Below are 20,158 nucleotides of genomic sequence, written 5' to 3'. Positions count from 1 at the left end.
AGAGAGAGAGACAGAGAGAGAGACAGAGAGAGAGAGATCTACTATAAAACTGGGTTACAGAAAAATATCTTTAAATCTAGAGCAGGGGTTCTTAACCTGAGGCTCATAAATTTTTTTAATATGTTGAAAACTTTACTTCAATGTAATTTATTTCCTTTGTAATCTTATGTATTTTATTTTATTTTATTTTTTGGTGAAGCAATTGGGGTTAAGTGACTTGCCCAGGGTCACACAACTAGTAAGTGTTAAGTGTCTGAGGCCAGATTTGAACTCAGGTATTCCTGACTCCAGGGCTGGTGCTCTATCCATTGCACCATCTAGCTGCCCCAATTGTGTATTTTATTTTATGCATTTGAAAACATTATTATAAAAAGGAATCCATAGGTTTCACCAGACTGCCAAAAGAGGGGTGGGGCATAGCCTATGACACAAAAGAAGCTAAAAGTTCATGATCCAGAGTAACTTCATATCCTGACTGGCCTTACAGTTTAATTGCATGATGACTTATCAGAGGGTATTGTAGAGGTGAATTCGTGCAGTTATTAGAGAAGATGACTTCCAAACTTTTAGTATCTTGTATTCCATTTTCTAAACTAATTGTTGTTATTCAGTAGTTTCAGTTGTTCTGACTCTCCATCACCTTATTTGGGGCTTCCTTCACAAAAATACTAGAGTGGTTTCCCATTTCCTTCTCTAGTTCATTTTACAGATGAAGAAACTGAGGCAAACAGGGTCAAATGACTTGCCCAGGGTCACATAGCTAGTGAGTGTCTGAGGTCAGATTTAAACTCAGGAAGATGATTATGAGTCTTTCTGACTAGGTTTTCATAATAGGTCTATAAGATCTAAGTATTTCCATTGTCTCTTCTGCTTGGTATAAAACAGGGATTCTTAATTGGTTTTGTGCCATGAACCCTTTTGACAATTAAACCTTTGTACCCTTTCTCAGAATAATGGTTTTAAATGTGTAAAATAAAGAGGATTATAAGGGAAACCACTATACTGAAATATGCACATGCACACACACATAGGTTAATGAGCTTCAGGCTTTGAATCAATGGTAAAAATCAATCCTTATTCATTTTATTAGGAGCTTTTCAGGTGGGCCATATATTTAGGTGACAGCCTTTACCTATCTGCAAGCTTCATAACCTCATGATCATCACACACATGATTCAATACAGGTCGCCAAAGATGTATCTGTCAGACTGCACCATGAACTTGAGACCGTGGAGGAAAAACGTGCTAAAGCTGAAGATGAAAATGAAACTCTGCGACAGAAGATAATTGAAGTAGAAATCTCAAAACAGGCCCTGCAAAATGAGCTGGACAAGTTGAAAGATGTAAGTGAGGACATTTCTCAGTCTTGCTTTTGATAAGAGACAGTTTGTTGATTTGGTTACCAATATCTGATTCATCTTAAACATTTGAAAATATTTTATATAATTGACTTTTGTGCTATAAATGAGTGTCCAATGAAGTATCTCATTAATAGGACATAGGAATTAATTTTTTTGCGTGTGTTACATGACCTGTGATTTCATTTGTGTAGGTGCTCTTGGGGAGTGAACTTCCACTCCTAAGGCAGATCAACACCATCTCTATAATTTAATAGTCTTAGAGAATTGCATAGGGGGCACCAAGAGACCATTTCCCAGGGTTATATAGCTTGTGTGTTGCTTTGGGGAAACCTGAACCCAGGTCTGTACGCTAAAGCTAGCTTTCACAAGATTTAGAATGGAAAGGGACCTAAGAAAACCACTGAGTCCAATTTCCTCATTTTACTGATGAGGATTCTGAGGCACAGAGAAGTTAAATGACCATTCCAGTATCACACAGCTATAATGGTTCTGAGGCAGGATTTGAATCCAGCTCCTTCTGACTCCAAATATAATACTCTATCCACTGTGCCATACCTCCTTACAAAGAGATGAATAGTTGGTTATAAAGCAGTACCTTCCATTTCAGATAACTATCAGAGACCTGGGAAACAGGATGGTAATCTATTTTTTAGGGTCCAGTGAGTAGGTTATTCATTCTCTGTATTTCCATCAGAATACAAGCTCTTCGAAGGCAGGAACTATTTTTACTTTTTCTTTTTATGCCTGGCACATGGTGAGCACTTATTGCTTGTTAATCAATTATAATATAAATATGGGTATTTTTCACCTTGCAGAACATGGGTGTTCCAAAAGACTTGTATATAAAGTCAGTTGCAATTGAAGTCTTATTTTCCCTTGGATTGCTGTTATTAGTTTGGAGAATCAGGGATGTTGTTGGTGTTGGTGTTGGTGTTGTTCAGTTATGTCCAACAAAACCCATTTGGGGTTTTCTTGGCAAAGATACTGGAGTTGTTTGCCATGTCTGTCTCCAGTTTATTTTATAGATGAGAAAATGGAGGCAAACAGGGTTTAATGACATATCCAAGGTCACACAGTTAGTGTCTGAGGCAAGATTTGAACTTAGGTCTTCCTGACTCTTGTCCTGGTGTTCAATCCACTGCACCACCTAGCTGCCTCCATTGTTAGTTTGAAGATAATTATTCCCAGGTCTGGTCTCTCATTGCCATGCCCCAAGAGTATCAGGCTGACAACTATTGGTGAGTTCAGTTCAATTCAAGAAGCATTTCTTAAACTTAATGTGCAAGGTATAGAGTAGTTGATAGATTGAGTGACTTAAAGTTTGTCCTTCCTCACACACTTATTAGCTGTGTGACTGGGGGCCAATAATTTAATCTTTTTCAGCCTTAGTTTCTTCATTTGTAAATGTGGGATGATAACACATACCAGAAATGGTTATAGTAAAGAGCAAATGAGATAATATATGTAAAGCACTTTGCAAACCTTAAAGAGCTATGTAGGTATTTGCTATTATTAATATTGTTGTTGTTGTTAGGTGCTGGGGATGCAGAATCACTAAAACAATCTTTCCTGAGCTAACATTTTATTTGTTCTAAAAGAGGTTTTATTTTTTTGTTTTGTTTTTGTTTTATTTTGTTTTGGGTTGTTTTTTTTTTCAGGGCAATGAGGGTTAAGTGACTTGGCCAGGGTCATACAGCTAGTAAGTGTCAAGTGTCTGAGGCTGGATTTGAACTCAGGTCCTCCTAAATCTAAGGCCAGTGCTCTATCTGCTGCACCACCTAGCCGCCCCCCTAAAAGAAGTTTTAAATGGTGACCAACCCCAATGTCTATAAGGGCAGGTTTTGGTGTGCTCACCCTTAAAAAAAATGTTTGATTCCAAAGTCTCCCTTCCATTGTCAGGTGTACATTCTCACTCTTTAGCCTGTGGACACTACCTCTGCCACCACCACAAATGCCACAAGATCACAGATTTTTTTTCTATGATTTGGAATTTCCAATTTTACATTTACAGTTTCTGAAACCTTACTTTTCACCTTCTCCTTTTGCTAGATTTGCTGAGAGGTGCTGCCATATTAAGAGGAATTTTGAGGCTGGATTATATTTTGAATTTTAGTCTTTGATATAAATCACATTAGTTCCCTCAAGGTTCTACATATCAGTTCAAGCCTGTGAGTTTACATGAGAAAAAGATCAGTTGGTGAGTCAGTCAATAAGCATTTATTAAGAGATTGCTATGTGCCAGGGATGAGCTAAGAGCTGGGGATACAAAGAAAAGTACAAGACAGTCCCTGTCCTCAAGGAGTCTACAATCTAATGGAGAGACAACATGCAAACAAGTATGTACAAACAAGCTAGATACAAGATATATAGGAAACCATCAGCAGAGAGAAGGAATGAGAATTAAGAGGGATGGGGAAAGGCTTCCTGTGGAAGGTGGGGATCTCTATAATCAATACACTAACATCTCCACTTTAGGTCTAATTGTTATTAAATTTTTCTTGACATCAAACCTAACTTGCAACTTAGTTCTGCTGTCTTAGGCCAAACCAAAAAAGCCTAATCCCTCCTCTTTAATACTTGAAGTTACTTGCCTTATCTTCATTGAGTTTTTTCTTCTTTAGGCTAAATATCCCCAACTCCTTCAATGGTCCTTGTGTTGTATGGTTTTCCATTCCCTCACACTCCTAGTTGCCCTAGATTTTCTTTAGCAAATCAGTGTCCTTCAGAGCCAAAACTTGAAGGGAGGAATTGGAGAAGAATTGAGATTCCTTTGGGGCACTTGCTTCCTTTTTTACCCCCTTCCCCAATATCCTCCCATCTATGCCCATTGCTTGCCTAACTGGCCTACTCTCCTTCCCTTGCTGAGCCTTTGCCCCACTCCCACCCCCAGAGTTCCAGGGCCTTTGTGTCTCTCCTCCATTCCCACTGATTTTGAGCAAACTATTCTCTCCTTTCACCCCAAGGGCTCCTTGGCCTGATGACCTGTGCCTCTTCATATGGTTTGATCTGTTGGATGGGGCAATGAAGATTTTGATAAGAGATTTAGAAGTGGATGAGATCTTAGCACTCAACTCTGTCTGTCCCTTCCTCTCTTTCACCAAATATACAGATAGATGTAGATTTATATATAGATAGATAGATAGATAGATTTATATATATATGCATGTGCTTTGCAAATATATTAGATCACATGAAATCATAAGCAATCACGGGGGAATAGAAATGATCTCCATGGTTGTTGACACGGAAATATTCAAAACAGTAGCTAATGACAAGAATCCTCAGAAAGCAATACGATTGCATAGGACAGTTACATGGGGGAGATATGAGAGCAATCTGCCTCCTGCTCCTCCTCACTTGATGTTCTCATGTACTTTTATCATTCTGATTGAATGTTGTCAGCCTGCTGCTTCCCCAGACATTTAAAAACTAGGCTGAAAAGAAGTGTTCAATGGTAATGAAAAAAGTCATTTATTCCCAGAGCTACTGTTAGCTTCAGAGAGCCTAGTGTACTTCAGGTTTATATTAATCGTGTAAGCTCACTGTCAATGATAGACAGCATTTATATAATACATTAAAGGTTGCAAATTGTTTTTACAAATACAATCTTATTTTATCTTCAGAATAATCCTAGAAGGTAGGTGTTATTACAATTCCCATTTTTATAGTTGAAGAAACTGAGGCAGACAGATGTTAAGTGACTTGCCCAGAATCATATGGCTAGTAAGTGTCTGAGGCAGGCTTTGAACTTAAGTCTTCCTGACTTCAGATCCAGTCTTCTATCCACTGTGTCACAAAGTCAACACAGTTGACTATATTTAAGTATTCCAAAAGTTGGTCGTTTTTTTTAAATGACTGGGAGAGAGAGAACACTGAAGGCATCTGGAATCTCCCAGGACATGATATGGACTCACTCTCTATTCTCCACTAGAAGCAGAAGGTGTCAGATCTAAAGGGAACTACTCACAGGCAGATGGAGAAATACTTATCAGGAAAGGGCATATTGCTAACTGCTTCATTTTTTGGTTATTTCAGGGAATTATGTCTTTTGGCAAAAGGAAGAGCAAAGACAAAAGAACAAAAACTATCCTAGGTGTCTTCCCTATTCCAAACTCCTTATTTACTGTATAACTCCCAACTTACACACACACTTATATATAATAGTGATACATGTGTGATATTTTGAAAAGGTGATGAATATCAGGTACATTATAAGCACTGATTGATTCAGAGTGAGAGCTAACTCTCCCCTCTAACTGCTTTGGTCCTGCAAACTTTGACATCAGCACCCTCCGTTCCCCACGGCCAAAAGAACAGGGAAGGACTAAGAAGGATGCAGAGAAATGGGGAGGTAGCAGTGGGAAATAGAGAGGCAAAGACAGAGGCAGAGAGACAGAATGATGGAACACAGATGCTTGCTATAGTGGCTAGAGTTCTAGAGTCAGGAAGATCTGGGTTCAGATTCTGCTTCTGACACTAACTGCAACCATTGGCAAGTCATTTAAATAACCCTTTCAAGCCTCAGACTCCTCATCTGTGAAATGGGGATAATAACACACCTATAGTACCATCCTCATGGGGCTGTATTAGAGGCTGTATGTGAAGTGCTTGGCAAGTTTTCAAGTATACATCTCCATTATGATTATTAATGATGCAACTATTTTTTGAGTTTAGGATGCAATCATAGCCCTATCTCTTCCTGTAAATTCCAATGCACTCCAACATTCAAGACCTCTCTCTGAACACCCATGACACAGGAGAATACGGGGACATGCTGGAAAGGCCCCCCACAATGTCAGCCCCCCCCCCCACTGCTTTCACCTGGCTCTCTTGTTCTCTTTCCTTCTACAATAGCAGTAAACAGCCTAGGCTCTAGCAACCTCCAGCCCAGATGTTCTGGCTCATCATCATTTTCATTTCTAAGTAGCTTCAGAATGTGAGGAAGGCTTAGTACTAAGGCCTATTGGCTGCAAGTGCTGTTCACCAGACCCCAGACTCCACTGCCCTCACAGTTCAGCTGGCCTGGCTTCCTTTATATTGTGATGGGTTCCTCAATGTAAAAACAAAAAACAAAAAACACCCTACACTCTCAGGCTCAGACAAAAGGAAAGGCAATTATTCCTGTGCCTTTAGGTAATCCCTAGCAAGTCCTTCAAGATCATAGTATTGCTTGGAGGCTGAAGTGTCCTTCACAGTTTGACCCACCTTTTTGGAAAGGAAAGAGCAGCATGAAATGAAAGCTTAATGATCTGCCTGACAAGATACCTTGAGCATCTCACATAGTAGAATGAGCTATGTAGGAGTCTGCACAAGACTTGGGTTTTTTCACCACTAAACTAGTTACTAGACCTTGGGCTATGGACTTGGCCTTTAGAGATGCCTCATCTATAAAATAGAGATAGTAGTTCTTTGCCTGTCTGGTGGCAGAGAATCTAATCTCTAGAGATCCTTTCCAGTTTCATTCATTAATTTATCCGTGCATGCATGCATGCATTCAAAAGATGGCCAAAAGAATCCCAGACTTCTGTTTCTTTTGTGCATAAGCTACAGGCCTCTCAGTGTCACAGATGAAGAATAGTCTGAAAATGGGAAACCTTTCTACTGGCTTGTCCTTTTAGTAAAGGCTTCTCCACAGTTTACCACTAGTCATAGGGAAGATAGGTTTTGAAGAATCTTATTGGGAGAGAAAGGCTGGTGTTAAAGAGATTATAACAGTTTGGCTTGGTGAATAAAGATGGGGGGGGGTGCTTGTGTTTAAATTGTTCCCTAGAGCCATTGTGTGGTAATTAAAATGTTTAATTATTTTTTAGCATTAATAGTAATAATGGTGGCATAGGGAGAAACTGAGTGATTTGCACCTGCAGATGTGTGATGTTTCATACATTTTGTTTAGACTTGCAGGGAGTGTGGGGGAGAAACAGAATTGATTGAATTGGGACTGTGCCAGTCAATAGAAAAAGTCAGACTGGGTAGTTCAGGATTCAAGCTGCTATAAAAAGGTAGTCCTGTAGAAAAAAACAAAACACAGAGAGGATTAGGAACAGGACGGCAGCTGCAGAAAGATTTGGCATAAATGTTTTGAAATGGTAAAGCTAGAAATGAATGAGTTTGGGTTGCTAGGGAGAAAAGGAGATTTGTTTTCAATACAACCACCATGCAGAACCCCTAATAAGGTATTTTCATTGCTGTTGAAAAGCAGAGATAGAGAGAGAAGCTATCACAATCTGTCTTTTAGGCATCATGACAAATCCCTTTTCCCTTCTCTTAGAAAGAACTCATCAATTCCCAAACAGAACCATTAGAGAAGGCTTTTCTAGCTTAATAATAATACCTCAAAATTTATATAGCACTTTAGTTTTCCAAATAGTTTTGTTTTTCTTGATCTTTTCAATGATTCTTTAAGGTAGGCAGAGCAAATTTATATTATATGCACATGAAGCCCAGAGAGCTCAAGCAGTTACCCTAGGTCATACAGAGAAAGCAAGAGAGCCCTGAGTAGAAGAACTCAAGTCTTCTGGCTCCTGGTGTGGTATTCCTTCTGCTACATGATGCTATTATATGAAGTTTGTTTCATATTTCTATTTCTCAGGGCACATGCATTTAAAGAAATCACTTCCCGCAATCATAGGAGTCTCTTATTGACATTTATCTTGTTTGTTGTTCTCTGTGTGTCTATGTGTATTGTTGGAAGAAAGAGAAGACTGTTTCCTTACAGAAATGTGCATGCATTGATTGAAATGAGAACAAACTGGATTTGACAGTGAATTTGTCTTCTACTAGAGAGGAGGGCATAAATGAAGGTTATTCCAGAGAATATCGTAGAGCAGAGTTGTTAAATTTGTAGCTGCAAAACTCCCCAGTGCCTGAACTAGATTAAAATGCAATTGGGAAATGTTTTAACAAAATAAATAAAAATACAATACAACATGAATGATGTTAATTTGTAGTATTCTAAGTCAAGGTGTGGATCTGGAGGGATCCATTTCTATTTGAGTATGACATCACTATCTTAGAGGACCATGGATTTGACTCATTTAAACAACATCAACAAAATGGACAGAATAAAAAGAGGCTAGCAAGCAGGGCCTGAGCATAGTAACCTTTTAAGTCAGGGCCAAAGAGACATCTTTGAGTGAGCAGCTGCCTGGGCCAAATCTGTGTTGGAGTATGGTCCTAGAATCAAGTAAGTGGTCCTTCCGCTTTGGTTATTATGCTTTGCCCTCAATAACCCACTCTCAGGATGAGTCACCATCCAATAGTAAAGGGCCAATGCATTAAAGAAAGAGACTCAAATTTCTTCTTTGAACTCTTTTTTTTGTTTGTTTATTTGGGTTTTTTGGGGGTTTTTTTGCAGGGCAATGAGGGTTAAGTGACTTGCCCAGGGTCCACACAGCTAGTAAGTGTCAAGTGTCTGAGGCCTGATTTGAACTCAGGTACTCCTGAATACAGGGCCGGTGCTTTACCACTGCACCATCTAGCTGCCCCCTCTTCTTCTTTGAACTCTTAAAGGTACTCAATCAAGTTTAGTTCATCTCATGAAGTATGTACTTAACACATCATACTTCCTATCCATTTCCCAGAAGTGGAAGAGGCTAGAATTTAAAGCTAAAAAGTTGTGAATGCTGGTTTCCTTTTGTTTTTAATGATCTCCACAGTAATCATACATCCTTAAGCAAAGTGGACAAAAATCTCATTTGCTCTTTCACCTGATTTGTGATTTTTAATTTGTAATTGTTACAAAAATCATTCATTATTAAGGCTGTACCTTGACTGTTCCAAGCCTCCTTTTTTTTCTATTTCTGTAAGCCTCTGGCACTGATTTCTCTCTACCTCTCAGAAGAGGACTTCATTTCATACTTTGCTGTGAAAATAGAGACCATTTGCCTTGAACTTCCTCCTCTTCTCCCTTACTCTACATCTCAGAGCCTCTTGACATCATCTCCCAAATTTTCCTTCTTTACTTCAGTCTCTGATGAAGAGGTGACCTTTATCAACAAGTACCTTTTTCCTGTTTGGTTCTTTGTTCCAGCAGATTGACTCCCACTATAATTATACCCTGTCCCCCATCTCTGGTCTCTCCCATTCCCATGACTCCTTTCCTACTGCCTATAAACATTTGTTCATCTCCACCATTAAAAATAGCTTCACCTGATGCTTTTAAACTGTATTCCTATAGCTCTCCTCTCTTTTACAACCAATCTCCTAGAAAAAACTGCCTACTCTTGTCTTTACTTCCTTTTTTCCTGTCTTTCATTTACTTCAACTTACTACAGTCTGGCTCCTGCAGTTTGGAAATTGGTCTTTCCAAAGTTACCAGTGCTCTCTTAATTGTCAGATCTTAATTGCCTTTTCTCTCTTAATTTCTCATTTTCTTTCTATTTACATTGCCACCATCCCCAGTTCAAGTCCTTATTACCTCACCCCAGGAGTATTGAAGTAGCTTCCTACTGATGATCACTGGTCTTTAGTCTCATAATCTGTAACATTCTCCCTCCCCTCTCAGCATCCCCAATAGTATTTTAGCAAAGATTTGGCACATAGTGGGAAGCAATTAAATATTTATTAAATGAGTTAGGACTTTATCATATATTTTTTTCCTTTATCAAATAACCATTAGCCTTTAAAAAAAACAACTCCTCAGTAATTTTCTAAGTCATTCATGACCTTTGGATGATCTGATTAATAATAACCTCCAGACATGCCTTGGGCACTAGTTTCTTGACATTGATTCCAGGCAGTGTAGTCACCATGTTTAGTGGCCTGTTTAGTGAGTAACAATGCTTCTATTGATCAATATCCTTGACATTCAAATAAACCTAATAGTCCTTCCATTTTCGTTATGCAGAGATGATTTGTCCTCTCCCGTGAGTAAATGGGCAAGAGCCTCCTTCAGTCTGTCCTTCACAGTCTCACCCACAAGCACCCTTAAAGACCTCAGTTGACCTTTCAGAGGAGGTAATGTTATCATTTGGGATGACCACATTTGAAATGGTGATCCTGTATTTGCTGCTGATTGGTCTGGAAGCCAATACTCATTTCCTCCAGAGGTTGAATTCTAACCTTTTCCCTACTCTTCCAACACACACTTTCATCTATAAGCATTGAATATTTTAGGGGGCCAAGAAATCATCTGAGGTATAACACTGCTTGGAAATTCAGAGTGGAACACATAAATTTATTTTTTCCTTGTTAGTTGACTTTAAATAAAAATGTTTATTATTTAAACAAAATAAAGTTTTGAGTTCCAAATTTTATCCCTCCTTCCCTCCCTCCCTTAACCCTCCCTGAGGTGGTAAGCAATCAGATATGGGCTATACATGTGCAACTGAACATATAAATTTAAATGAGAGGGATTGGGTGTTAAAATTGCTTTTTTTAAAAAAAGAGAATATAAAAAGATACTGTGCTTATTTCTTGATAATCTTTCCTAGAACTGACAGTTGCCTTTTCCAAGTGGTTCCTTTACAATCAAATACCAACTCCACTATTTAGTATTTTAAGCTCTTTACAACTGATTTTAATATTGTTTTCAAAAATAATAATTTATATATTTGTAAATGATAAATGGAAATTCAATCCATAAAATGTTACTAGGTTATAAAGAGCTTCTCTGGTTTTCCAGGCTGATTACACATTACTCCCTTTCATGCACTCTGAAATACAACCTCATTGGTTTTCTCACTGCTCCTTACACATGCTGTCCCATCTGCTATCTCCATGCTTTGTACAGGCTGTCTCCCATTCTTGGAGCACACTCCCTCCTCACTTCTACCTCTCAGAATTCTGAGCTTCCTTCTAATTGGAGCTCAACTCACATGCTGCCAATCCGCTCCTCATTCTCCAGCTACTAGTTTTCCTCCTGATTTACTTTGTATATTCTTATGTAGGTATACATTGTTTCCCTCCACAGAATGTAAGCTCTTGGAAGTCAGGGACTGTTTTTGTTTTGTTTCTTTCTTTGTAGCCTCAATACTTAGCACAGTGCTACACAAATAGTAGATACTTAATAATAGACAATTAAAAGCTAATGTTTTGCTACAAATGATATTGATAATTAGTTTTGTTTTGGACTTTTGACTATCAGTATAGGGAGATCTTGGTCTAGAAACTCCCTTCATCAATGCAGATTAGTAACTCCTTTCTAAGGGATGGTTTTAGAAAGTTGCTTGGTGTATTGAGAGATTAAGTGACTTGGTCAGACAGCTAGTCTGTGTCAGAGTCAGGAATTGAACTCAGGTCTTGATTCCCCAGCTGGCTCTCTATCCACTTTGGCATACTTGTTGCTGTCTGTCCTTCGTTATCAAAGAGGACTATGACATATGCCATGACTTGCAATGAGTTGGATTTAAGTGAGTGAGGGCTGTGTGAGGTTACTAACCTCACTCTCTCCTCCAGAACCATCTGGGTTCAGTGTCGAGTTATACATCAGAACAACTGAAGATGACCCTGGATGTTTAAGGCAAACAGGGTTATGTGATTTGCCCAGGGTCACACAGCTAGTAAGTGTCTGAGGTGAGATTTGAACTCAGGTCCTCATGACTCCAGGGCCAGTGCTTCATCCACTGCATCACCTAGCTGTACCACTTTGACATACTACCTTTAATTGAACAGCCATAACATTAATTAAACTTGCTTTGTAACTGTTTACACTTCAATAAAGGAAATTCAGCCTATAAAATGTCCTAACAGCTTTTGAGTTATTCACTTGAATCTGCCTCCAGATTCTTTGTCTATTCATTCTAATTCACTTTTTCTCTTTTATGGTAGCAATTAGTGTGTACACTGTTCTTTTGGTCCTGCTTGATTCATTCTGCCATCATTTCCTAGAGTGGACCACATTTTAAGGATTAGTTAGGTTGTTAGGAATAATCAAAATATTTATGCCTCTGTTTTTAAGACATATCTTTCATCTCCGGTGAATGTTGGTGCCTTGTCTCATTTAGGTACCATATTTTGTTTGAATGTATAATGTCAATTTTCACTTAACGGTGCAAATTTGGTCATGGAAATGGAAATGAGTGGTAATTAGAGAACCAGAGATGCTGCTTCCTGAAGTAGTCCTTCCTTGGGACTTGCTGCTTGTGGGTCTCTGACTCATGTTTGAGCTGTCATTGACTGAGCCATATATTGACTGAGCCAAATGAACAGTTTTGTTTTTTGGTTTTTCCTTAGGAAAGTAGAGTTATTTAGCACTATAAATACAGTGAGGCATAGTTTTTGCTTCCAGATGAAATGTCACACAGTCTGGCAGAACTTTTGGTGTAGGATAGTAAATCAAACAGTATTTTATTTTCTGTGGCTTAGTATATACCCAAGGAGCAGGAGGAAAGGGATACCAAGGCCTCTCTCAGGTCATTATTTCCTATTGATTTTTTTTTTTAATCTTCAACACATTATTTCATTCAGAAGAAGTTTTTGTGGAGCAATGGGTTTCTAAGCTTGGGTGTCCCCACACAGCAGATGAACACAAACCTTTGATGTGTTTCATTTACCCCAACGTGTCCCCAGTAAAGGAATTTAGGAAATGCTGGGTGTGTGCATCCCACAGTTGGTATTTGCATATAGATAGGATTCAGCCTATGTGAAATGTCCTCCACTGGATGCTTGTGTGAGCCAGCAGTCCAGCAATCTTAGTTACACTGGGTTTTTGTATCTCTCTGGCTGGTCGGCAATAAACAAACATCAATTGTGTGTTTCCATTACAACTAGTCTTCTGACATCTGGAACTCTGGTCAAAGGGCTGGATGACAGATTGTTAGAGTGAAGAACACACTTTGATCAGAGCTGTGTGTTGGCTCTTGATAGTCACAAAGCCAAATAAGGGAGTGGGAATGAAAAAAAATATCTGAGTTCTTGATCACCTCCACTGGGAAAAAAAAAATCCAAAGAATTAGTGATCAAGAGCCCTTCTGGAAAATTCTGGAGATGCTATTTTATAACTGTGTTCCCAGAGAACATAACTGGTCTGTTTTGGTATAATATCTGGATTGAAAGAACCCTAAATGATCAAAGGTTTTCAGTGTGGGCATTATAGATATATTAGGGACAAACTTTATTTGAAATTAAGATGATTTCTCTTCTGTTTAACATTTCATTTGATGGGATTTTGAAATTTCCTTTATTTTTTAAAGAAGCAATAAACCTAAAAGTTTTTCGTCTTTCTACGTGTTTAGCTTTTGACCCTGAAGGTCATAATGGACCATCCTAAATTCTTTTGCTTCATAGAATTATAGATTCTCAGAGCTGGACCAGATCTCAAAGGCCATCTAATCTAACTCATATTAATGTAGTAGTCCCCTTGTGCAACTCTTCAAGAATGAAGGACAAAGGGGCAGCTAGGTGGTACAGTGGATAAAGCACCAACCCTGGATTCAGTAGGACCTAAATTCAAATCTGACCTCAGACACTTGACATTTACTAGCTGTGTGACCCTGAGCAAGTCACTTAACCCTCATTGCCCCTAAAAAAAAAAAGCCTAAGAATGAAGGACAAATAATAATTCAGTATCAATTGGAAGTGGTTGGGAACCTGTGGAACCAGCACATTTCCAAATTTGACAACTCTGTTAAGAAGATTTTCTAAAACAAACAAACAAACAAAAATAAAAACAAACAAATAAACAAAAAAACCCAGAAACCTTCTTCTAATCTATTGGGTTTTTTTATTCTCCCAGAAGGGTCAAATAAAACAAGTAAAATCCCTCTTCCACTTGATAACCCTTTGAACATTTAAAGACTACTGTTGTTTTCTCCTACATCTTATCTCCAGGATGAATATTACATCAGTTGATTCCTTTTAGGAGGCCCATCAAGTCCCTCATTACACTTTTTGCTTATATTCACTGTTCTTTTTTGTAGAAATTATTATATAAGATAAATCCATTTTGGGGGAGAATTCTGTTTGGGCTGAGTTGTGGTTGATTTGTTTGTGTTTACAGAGTTAAGTAAAATAAAGACTAGCAGATAGGAACCTGTCCTTCCATTCTACCCATGGCTTAGGAGAAAGGTATGCTGACGAATAAATCAATGTTGTTATTAACATGTAATGGCCACTTGATGACAATGGCAGTAAGTGATTTGGACTTTTGGGGTTTGTTCATTTAGCTTATACTTGGAACATGAACACTCTGTTGTCCCAGTGAATCTGGAAAATTACTCCTTCCCTCTTTCTTCTCTGCCCCCCTCCCCATGTCTCTGCCCATATCTGCATCCCATACCATCTCACTGTAAAATTTATTCCAATAATTTAGGAAAATTCCTACAAATTAGTCATCTACCATCACAGAAACCCAGCAGCATGGATTTAGAGGGACATTAGAGTTTATCTAGTTATCTAATCTAAATTCTTTATTTTAAAGACAAGCTAACTGAGGCCCAGAAAGGTTAAATAATTCGACAAGGATTTCATAGGTCATAAGTAACAAAATGGGGACTTGAACCCAGGTTGTTCTGACTCTATTCCAATGTTTTCTTTCCATTATTCTATGCAGTATCAGTTCCTTTCGTTACTGGTTGCCAGTATGGCAACAAATGTGGGGAAAGACACTCAAATACACATATGAATCAGGCTTCATAATCAGTTTAGATTTCATGTTTAAGATCACAAAATCTTAAAATTTAGACACTGAAATAAAAGAGTTAAAGCTACTAAGTCCAAATAGGCAAAATACTGGGTGTTACTCTAATTTAATTAATAGTCAACCACAGGCTATTTTTCTAGTCTTCACATTAAATTTAAATAATTTTGTTATGTGTGTTTTTAGCAAGAAAGCTGGCTTTGAGTAGTGAAGGAAAGAACTGTCCTCAGGCTCAGGGTTTGGGTTAAATATGCTTTGTATATGATAAAACTGCATTCCCTTTGAACCAGCAGTAACACTATTAGGTCTGTTTCCCAAGGCGATTAGGGGAAAAGGAAAAGAGCCTATATGTTCTAAAATATTTATAGCAACTCTCTTCATGGTGACAAAAAAGCTGGAAATTAAGGGGATGCCTGTCAATTGGGAATGGCTATTCAAGTTGTGATCTGTGATAGTGATGGAATACTACTGTGCTCTAAGAAATGATGAGCAGATTGATTTTAGAAAAACATGGAAAGACATGAAATAATGAAAATTGAGATGAACAGAACTAAGAGAACACTGTACAAAGTAACAACAATATTGTTTGAAGAATAATTGTGAACAACTAAGCTATTCTGAATCCTATAAATACTCAAATCCACTATAAAGGATCTATGAAGGAAGATGTTATCCACCTCCAGAGAAAGAACTGATAAATTGTGATATGCATAGTATGGTTTTACACATATTTATAAATCTCTGTCAAATGGTGGTCTTCTCTAGTGCAGACTGAAGAGGAAGGGAGGCAGTTCAGAACTTAAAATTTAACCACAAATTTAAATTAAATTTTAAAAATATGCTTTGTATATTGATGTCAGGGAAAAAAAAAGATTCAGGGGACATAGTGAATCAGAAGCTAAATATTAATGAAAGGTATGGTGCTGTAGTTTTTAAAAAACAGCACGGGGCAGATAGGTGGCACAGTGGATAGAGCACCAGCCCTGGACTCAGGGGGACCTGAGTTCAAATTTGACCTCAGACACTTGACACTTACTAGGTGTGTGACCCTGGGCAAGTTCACCAAAAACAAAACAAAACAAAACAAAACAAAAACAGCATGCAAAATGACGAATGTGAAAATGTTTTACATAATTGCACATTTTCAAATATGCTATGAAGTATGTGTGTTCTGTCATTTTTCAGTCATGTCTGACTCTCCATGATCCCCATTTGGAGTTTTCTTGTAAAGCTACTGGAGTGGTTTGCCATTACCTTCTCCAGTTCATTTTACAGATAAGGAAACTGAGGAAAACAGGATCAAATGACTTGCCCACGGTCCCACAGATACTTAGGGTCTGAGACTAGATTTGAACACAGGTCTTCCTGATTTCAGGCCCAGCATTCTATCTACTGTGCCACCTAGCCGTCCCTATGATTTAGTATGTGGCAATTCCATAAAAGTTTTTGGAAAAAGAAGCAGACATGATCAGAAAGAGTATAGTCCAAGTTTTGCATTGTTTTTAGCTTCTTGAGGTACCCCTTCTGTCAAGAGTACAAAATTACTATTCAGAAGTTTGGGTCTTTATTTTGGGGTAGGATTAGAAAACAGCTATGCTTAGAGTAATTTTTCTTTTTTTTTTTTCCTTTTTTTTTGGGGGGGGGGGCAGGCAATGGGGGTTAAGTGACTTGCCCAGGGTCACACAGCTAGTAAGTGTCAAGTGTCTGAGCCCGGATTTGAACTCAGGTACTCCTGAATCCAGGGCTGGTGCTCTAAACACTGCGCCATCTAGCTGCCCCCATAATTTTTCAACAATATGTTTGTTGTGCCAGTGAACTTGCTTAAGAGGTAAAAGAGATGATAAAAGTGTGTATCAAAGATTAATTCTCTTTTAGCAAATGCCTGTTGCCCATGCATTTTTTTTTTTTGCGGGGCAATGGGGGTTAAGTGACTTGACCAGGGTCACACCGCTAGTAAGTGTCAAGTGTCTGAGGCCGGATTTGAACTCAGGTACTCCTGAATCCAGGGCCGGTGCTTTATCCACTGCGCCACCTAGCCGCCCCCCAGCCCATGCATTTTAAGATAGTTTGTATTCAAGCGTCTTTGTGACTAAGATTGGAATTTTGGAGATTGATAATTGAGTCTGGAGATGAATGTAGTAGTGGGCAGTCCAGTGGAATTTTAGGGTTCAGGGTCACCCCAAAGGGAAAGGAGAAAGAGTTTTGCATAGAGTATTCCCAGGAACAGCTGGACATAGACAATTGCAGATGTGTATAGAAATTGGCTACTCAAATTTATTAAGATTTTCTGCCACTAAATGTACTGACTCTAGAAGAACTGTTTGTTACATTCTACAATTTCTCCAGTAAATTAGCCATGTCCTAATCTTGAATTTTATATTTAGGACCAGAGAAGCAAGAAAAGAACAGTAAACTATATGGTCTTTCTCCTTGTTTAATTATGGTTTTACTAAAACAAATCAGAAACCGGTTCCAAATATACTCATGAAAGTAGCCTTTGTTTTGCCAAGGTTCATTTGAACCAGCCACTGATAAAATTCTCCTTAGCCCTCCCCCTCCCTCCCTCCCTCTCTAGTCTTTTTCTATTCCCTTCTTGAATTCTATCTCACCTTAAAAAAAAAAAAAAGCCTAACAACATGGCATTCTAACTAGTTTAGAAGGTATGCATTGATTGTATCTAGCTGTATTATTCCAGGTCACAAGCAGACATAATGGAAGGGGACAGGAATACTCATTAAAATGCAGTACTGGTTATGTGAGTGTTTACCACAGTCCACACAGTTCTCTGAAAAGAGCTGCCTGCTTACCCTCGGAGCCAGGCCTCTAATCCTCTCACTTCAGAGTCCTGGAATGCAATTTTATTCCACTAGCCCTGAAATGGGAAAGACAAAGATTTGGGGAAATGGGATGAAGAAACCAAGAGAGTTGACCCCTGACATGAGTAGTTTCACTACATTTTAAAATTCTGCAGAAGGGGCTACAACACTCTATGTGTGGATAAGACCTCGGAGTCTTGAGCTATGCTGATTACAAGGGACAAATTGAAGGGGGGGGAAGCACATACTTTAATCTTTTAAAAATATCTTTCCCTCTGCAGTCAATTGTAGGGTGTTAGGGTATGTATATGAAATATAGATAAGGGCTATGCAAACCATTATCATGTCTGATAATCTAAAGGTATACTTCATTTGATTTCTTTGAGAAAAAACTTCAATTGATCAGTTTTTCGTGCTTGTTGCACTGAATATCTGAAATGGCTATTTCAAGGTAAATTTTATTATATAGTGTCATGACTCAATTCATCCAAGTGTCCCTAATTGCCTGTTTTTTACCTTTTAGAAACTTAACCCTTGACAAAGCCAATTTTCTTGGTATTTGGTAATGTTTTCATAGCCTAGTAGTGTTTTCATGCCTTTATGGACATATTCTGTTTCTGTATCCAAGAAGGAAGGATTCCTCAAAGGGATGGATTTCAGAAACCTCTGGAAGTTGACCAGAGGCTTGTCATTGAGAATTAAGCATTTTGTACCATTCTTGTGGAATTCATTGCCCATGGTCTTGTATTGTTAATTCATGTACAGCTCCTATACTCTTGATGGGCAGTTTTGAAGAGTGAATAGATAGAATGGTAGATTTGGGGTCCTGAAGGTCTGGATTCAAATTTCTCTTCAGGCACTTAGTAACTGACCCTGGACAAGTCATTTATTGTTTCTCAGACAGTTTCCTCACCTGCAGCATAGGTATAATAATAGAAGCTAAATCTTAGTGTTGTTGTGAAGATAAAAATGAGATAATATATAAAAAATGCTAGGCAAACCTTAAACCTTCATATAAATGTTAGGCATTATAATAATTCTATTTAAGACCCCTTTGGGGTTAATACTGTAGTGTATGAATCAAATCTTTGAAGGGCAGTTAGGTGATACAGTTCCAAGCCTGAATTCAGGAAGACTCATCTTCATGAGTTCAAAACTGACCTCAGACAGTTACTAGCTATATGACTCTGGGCAAGTCATTTAACCCTGTTTGCCTCAATTCCTCATCTGTAAAATGAGCTGGAAAAGGAAATGAATGACAAACCACTTCAGTATCTCTGCTAAGAAAACCCCAAATGGGGTCACAAAGAAACACACAATTGAAACAACTGAACAAGAACAAAAATGCATTTTTGTACCTCCCGTGGCATCTTTCACAACAGCTTACATATACTCAGTGCTTCAGCTAATGTTTGTTGAAATGAATGAATTTTGCTAAGACATATCCCTAAGATTGTCTGATATTTTTCAGTCAAGTTATATATTTTTTCTGCCTATGCATCAGATGAGTACTTTTTTCTTAATCATAACTATTTACAATTCTCTAAACACATTTTTAGTTCATGTACTAGCCTTTATTTTTAACAACTGTCTACACATTTCACAACTGGTAACACAGTTTGAGCATAGGCAGAAAAGTTTAAGGAGAGATTTTATTACTTATTTTTAGAAAAATCCATCAGTAATTTTCTATATTAGTGCTATTCTTAAAACTAGGTAGGAGTTGTTTTAAATGATTTCTAGAATGCTAACAGAAGTGATTATGACCAGTAATTTGATAGAAATAGATATCTGTCTACCAAACGTGATGTTCATCATGCCCATATTAGAATCTAATTGACAGAAGCTGATTGCCAGAGACATTAAAATCTTTAATACATCTTCTGCAGCTCATTTTAGTGGACATGACTTGCTTCCTCCGTTTCTTCAGAAACAGGATGATACTAGATTTGAGTTCCATCTTCCTCTTGAAGTAAGGAAAACATTCATTGCCAGCCCTCAGAATTTAAAAGGATTGAACGCATCCGGCATTATTCCTTAGATGATGGGCAAGTTATTATGATCAAGTGGTTTAGCCATTAATTCTTTAGCAAGCTCCAAGTCCTACTCCATAGACTTGATTTGGGCTGTTTGTGCAAAAGAAAACGATTTGGAATTTAAGAGAGGTGGGAGTAGACCTAGATCTTCAAAGGAGATGTAGATCAAGAATTAAAGGATGTTTGGTGGAGAGGAGCTTGGAAGAAAATAGAAAGCCTCTGTTGTCCCCAAAGGCAGAAGTGGGAGTCCTGTCTGATGGACCCTATCCATGCCCTATGCATCCTGGGTTTCCTAGGCATCATGGTCTTATGGTACAGCGAAAAGAATACTGCATCTAGAGTCCATCTGGCCTTGGGTAAACTATATAA

The 20,158-nt window shown here is 38.2% G+C and overlaps 1 protein-coding gene across 1 annotated transcript in view; it reads left to right on the top strand.

Annotated features, from left to right (window-relative positions):
• The window catches only part of MTCL1 (microtubule crosslinking factor 1), a 167,925-nt gene that overhangs the window by 24,799 nt on the left and 122,968 nt on the right, over window positions 1-20,158 (top strand). Inside the window, 1 exon segment of the mRNA XM_043979597.1 lies at window positions 1,185-1,343. Within this exon segment, the coding sequence (XP_043835532.1) occupies window positions 1,185-1,343 (159 nt within the window).

The sequence above is a fragment of the Dromiciops gliroides genome, chromosome 1 (genome assembly GCF_019393635.1).
Source record: "Dromiciops gliroides isolate mDroGli1 chromosome 1, mDroGli1.pri, whole genome shotgun sequence".
Classification (NCBI taxonomy): domain Eukaryota; kingdom Metazoa; phylum Chordata; class Mammalia; order Microbiotheria; family Microbiotheriidae; genus Dromiciops; species Dromiciops gliroides.
Note: the sequence above shows the minus strand (reverse complement) of the source record. Positions and strands in the feature narration are given on the sequence as shown.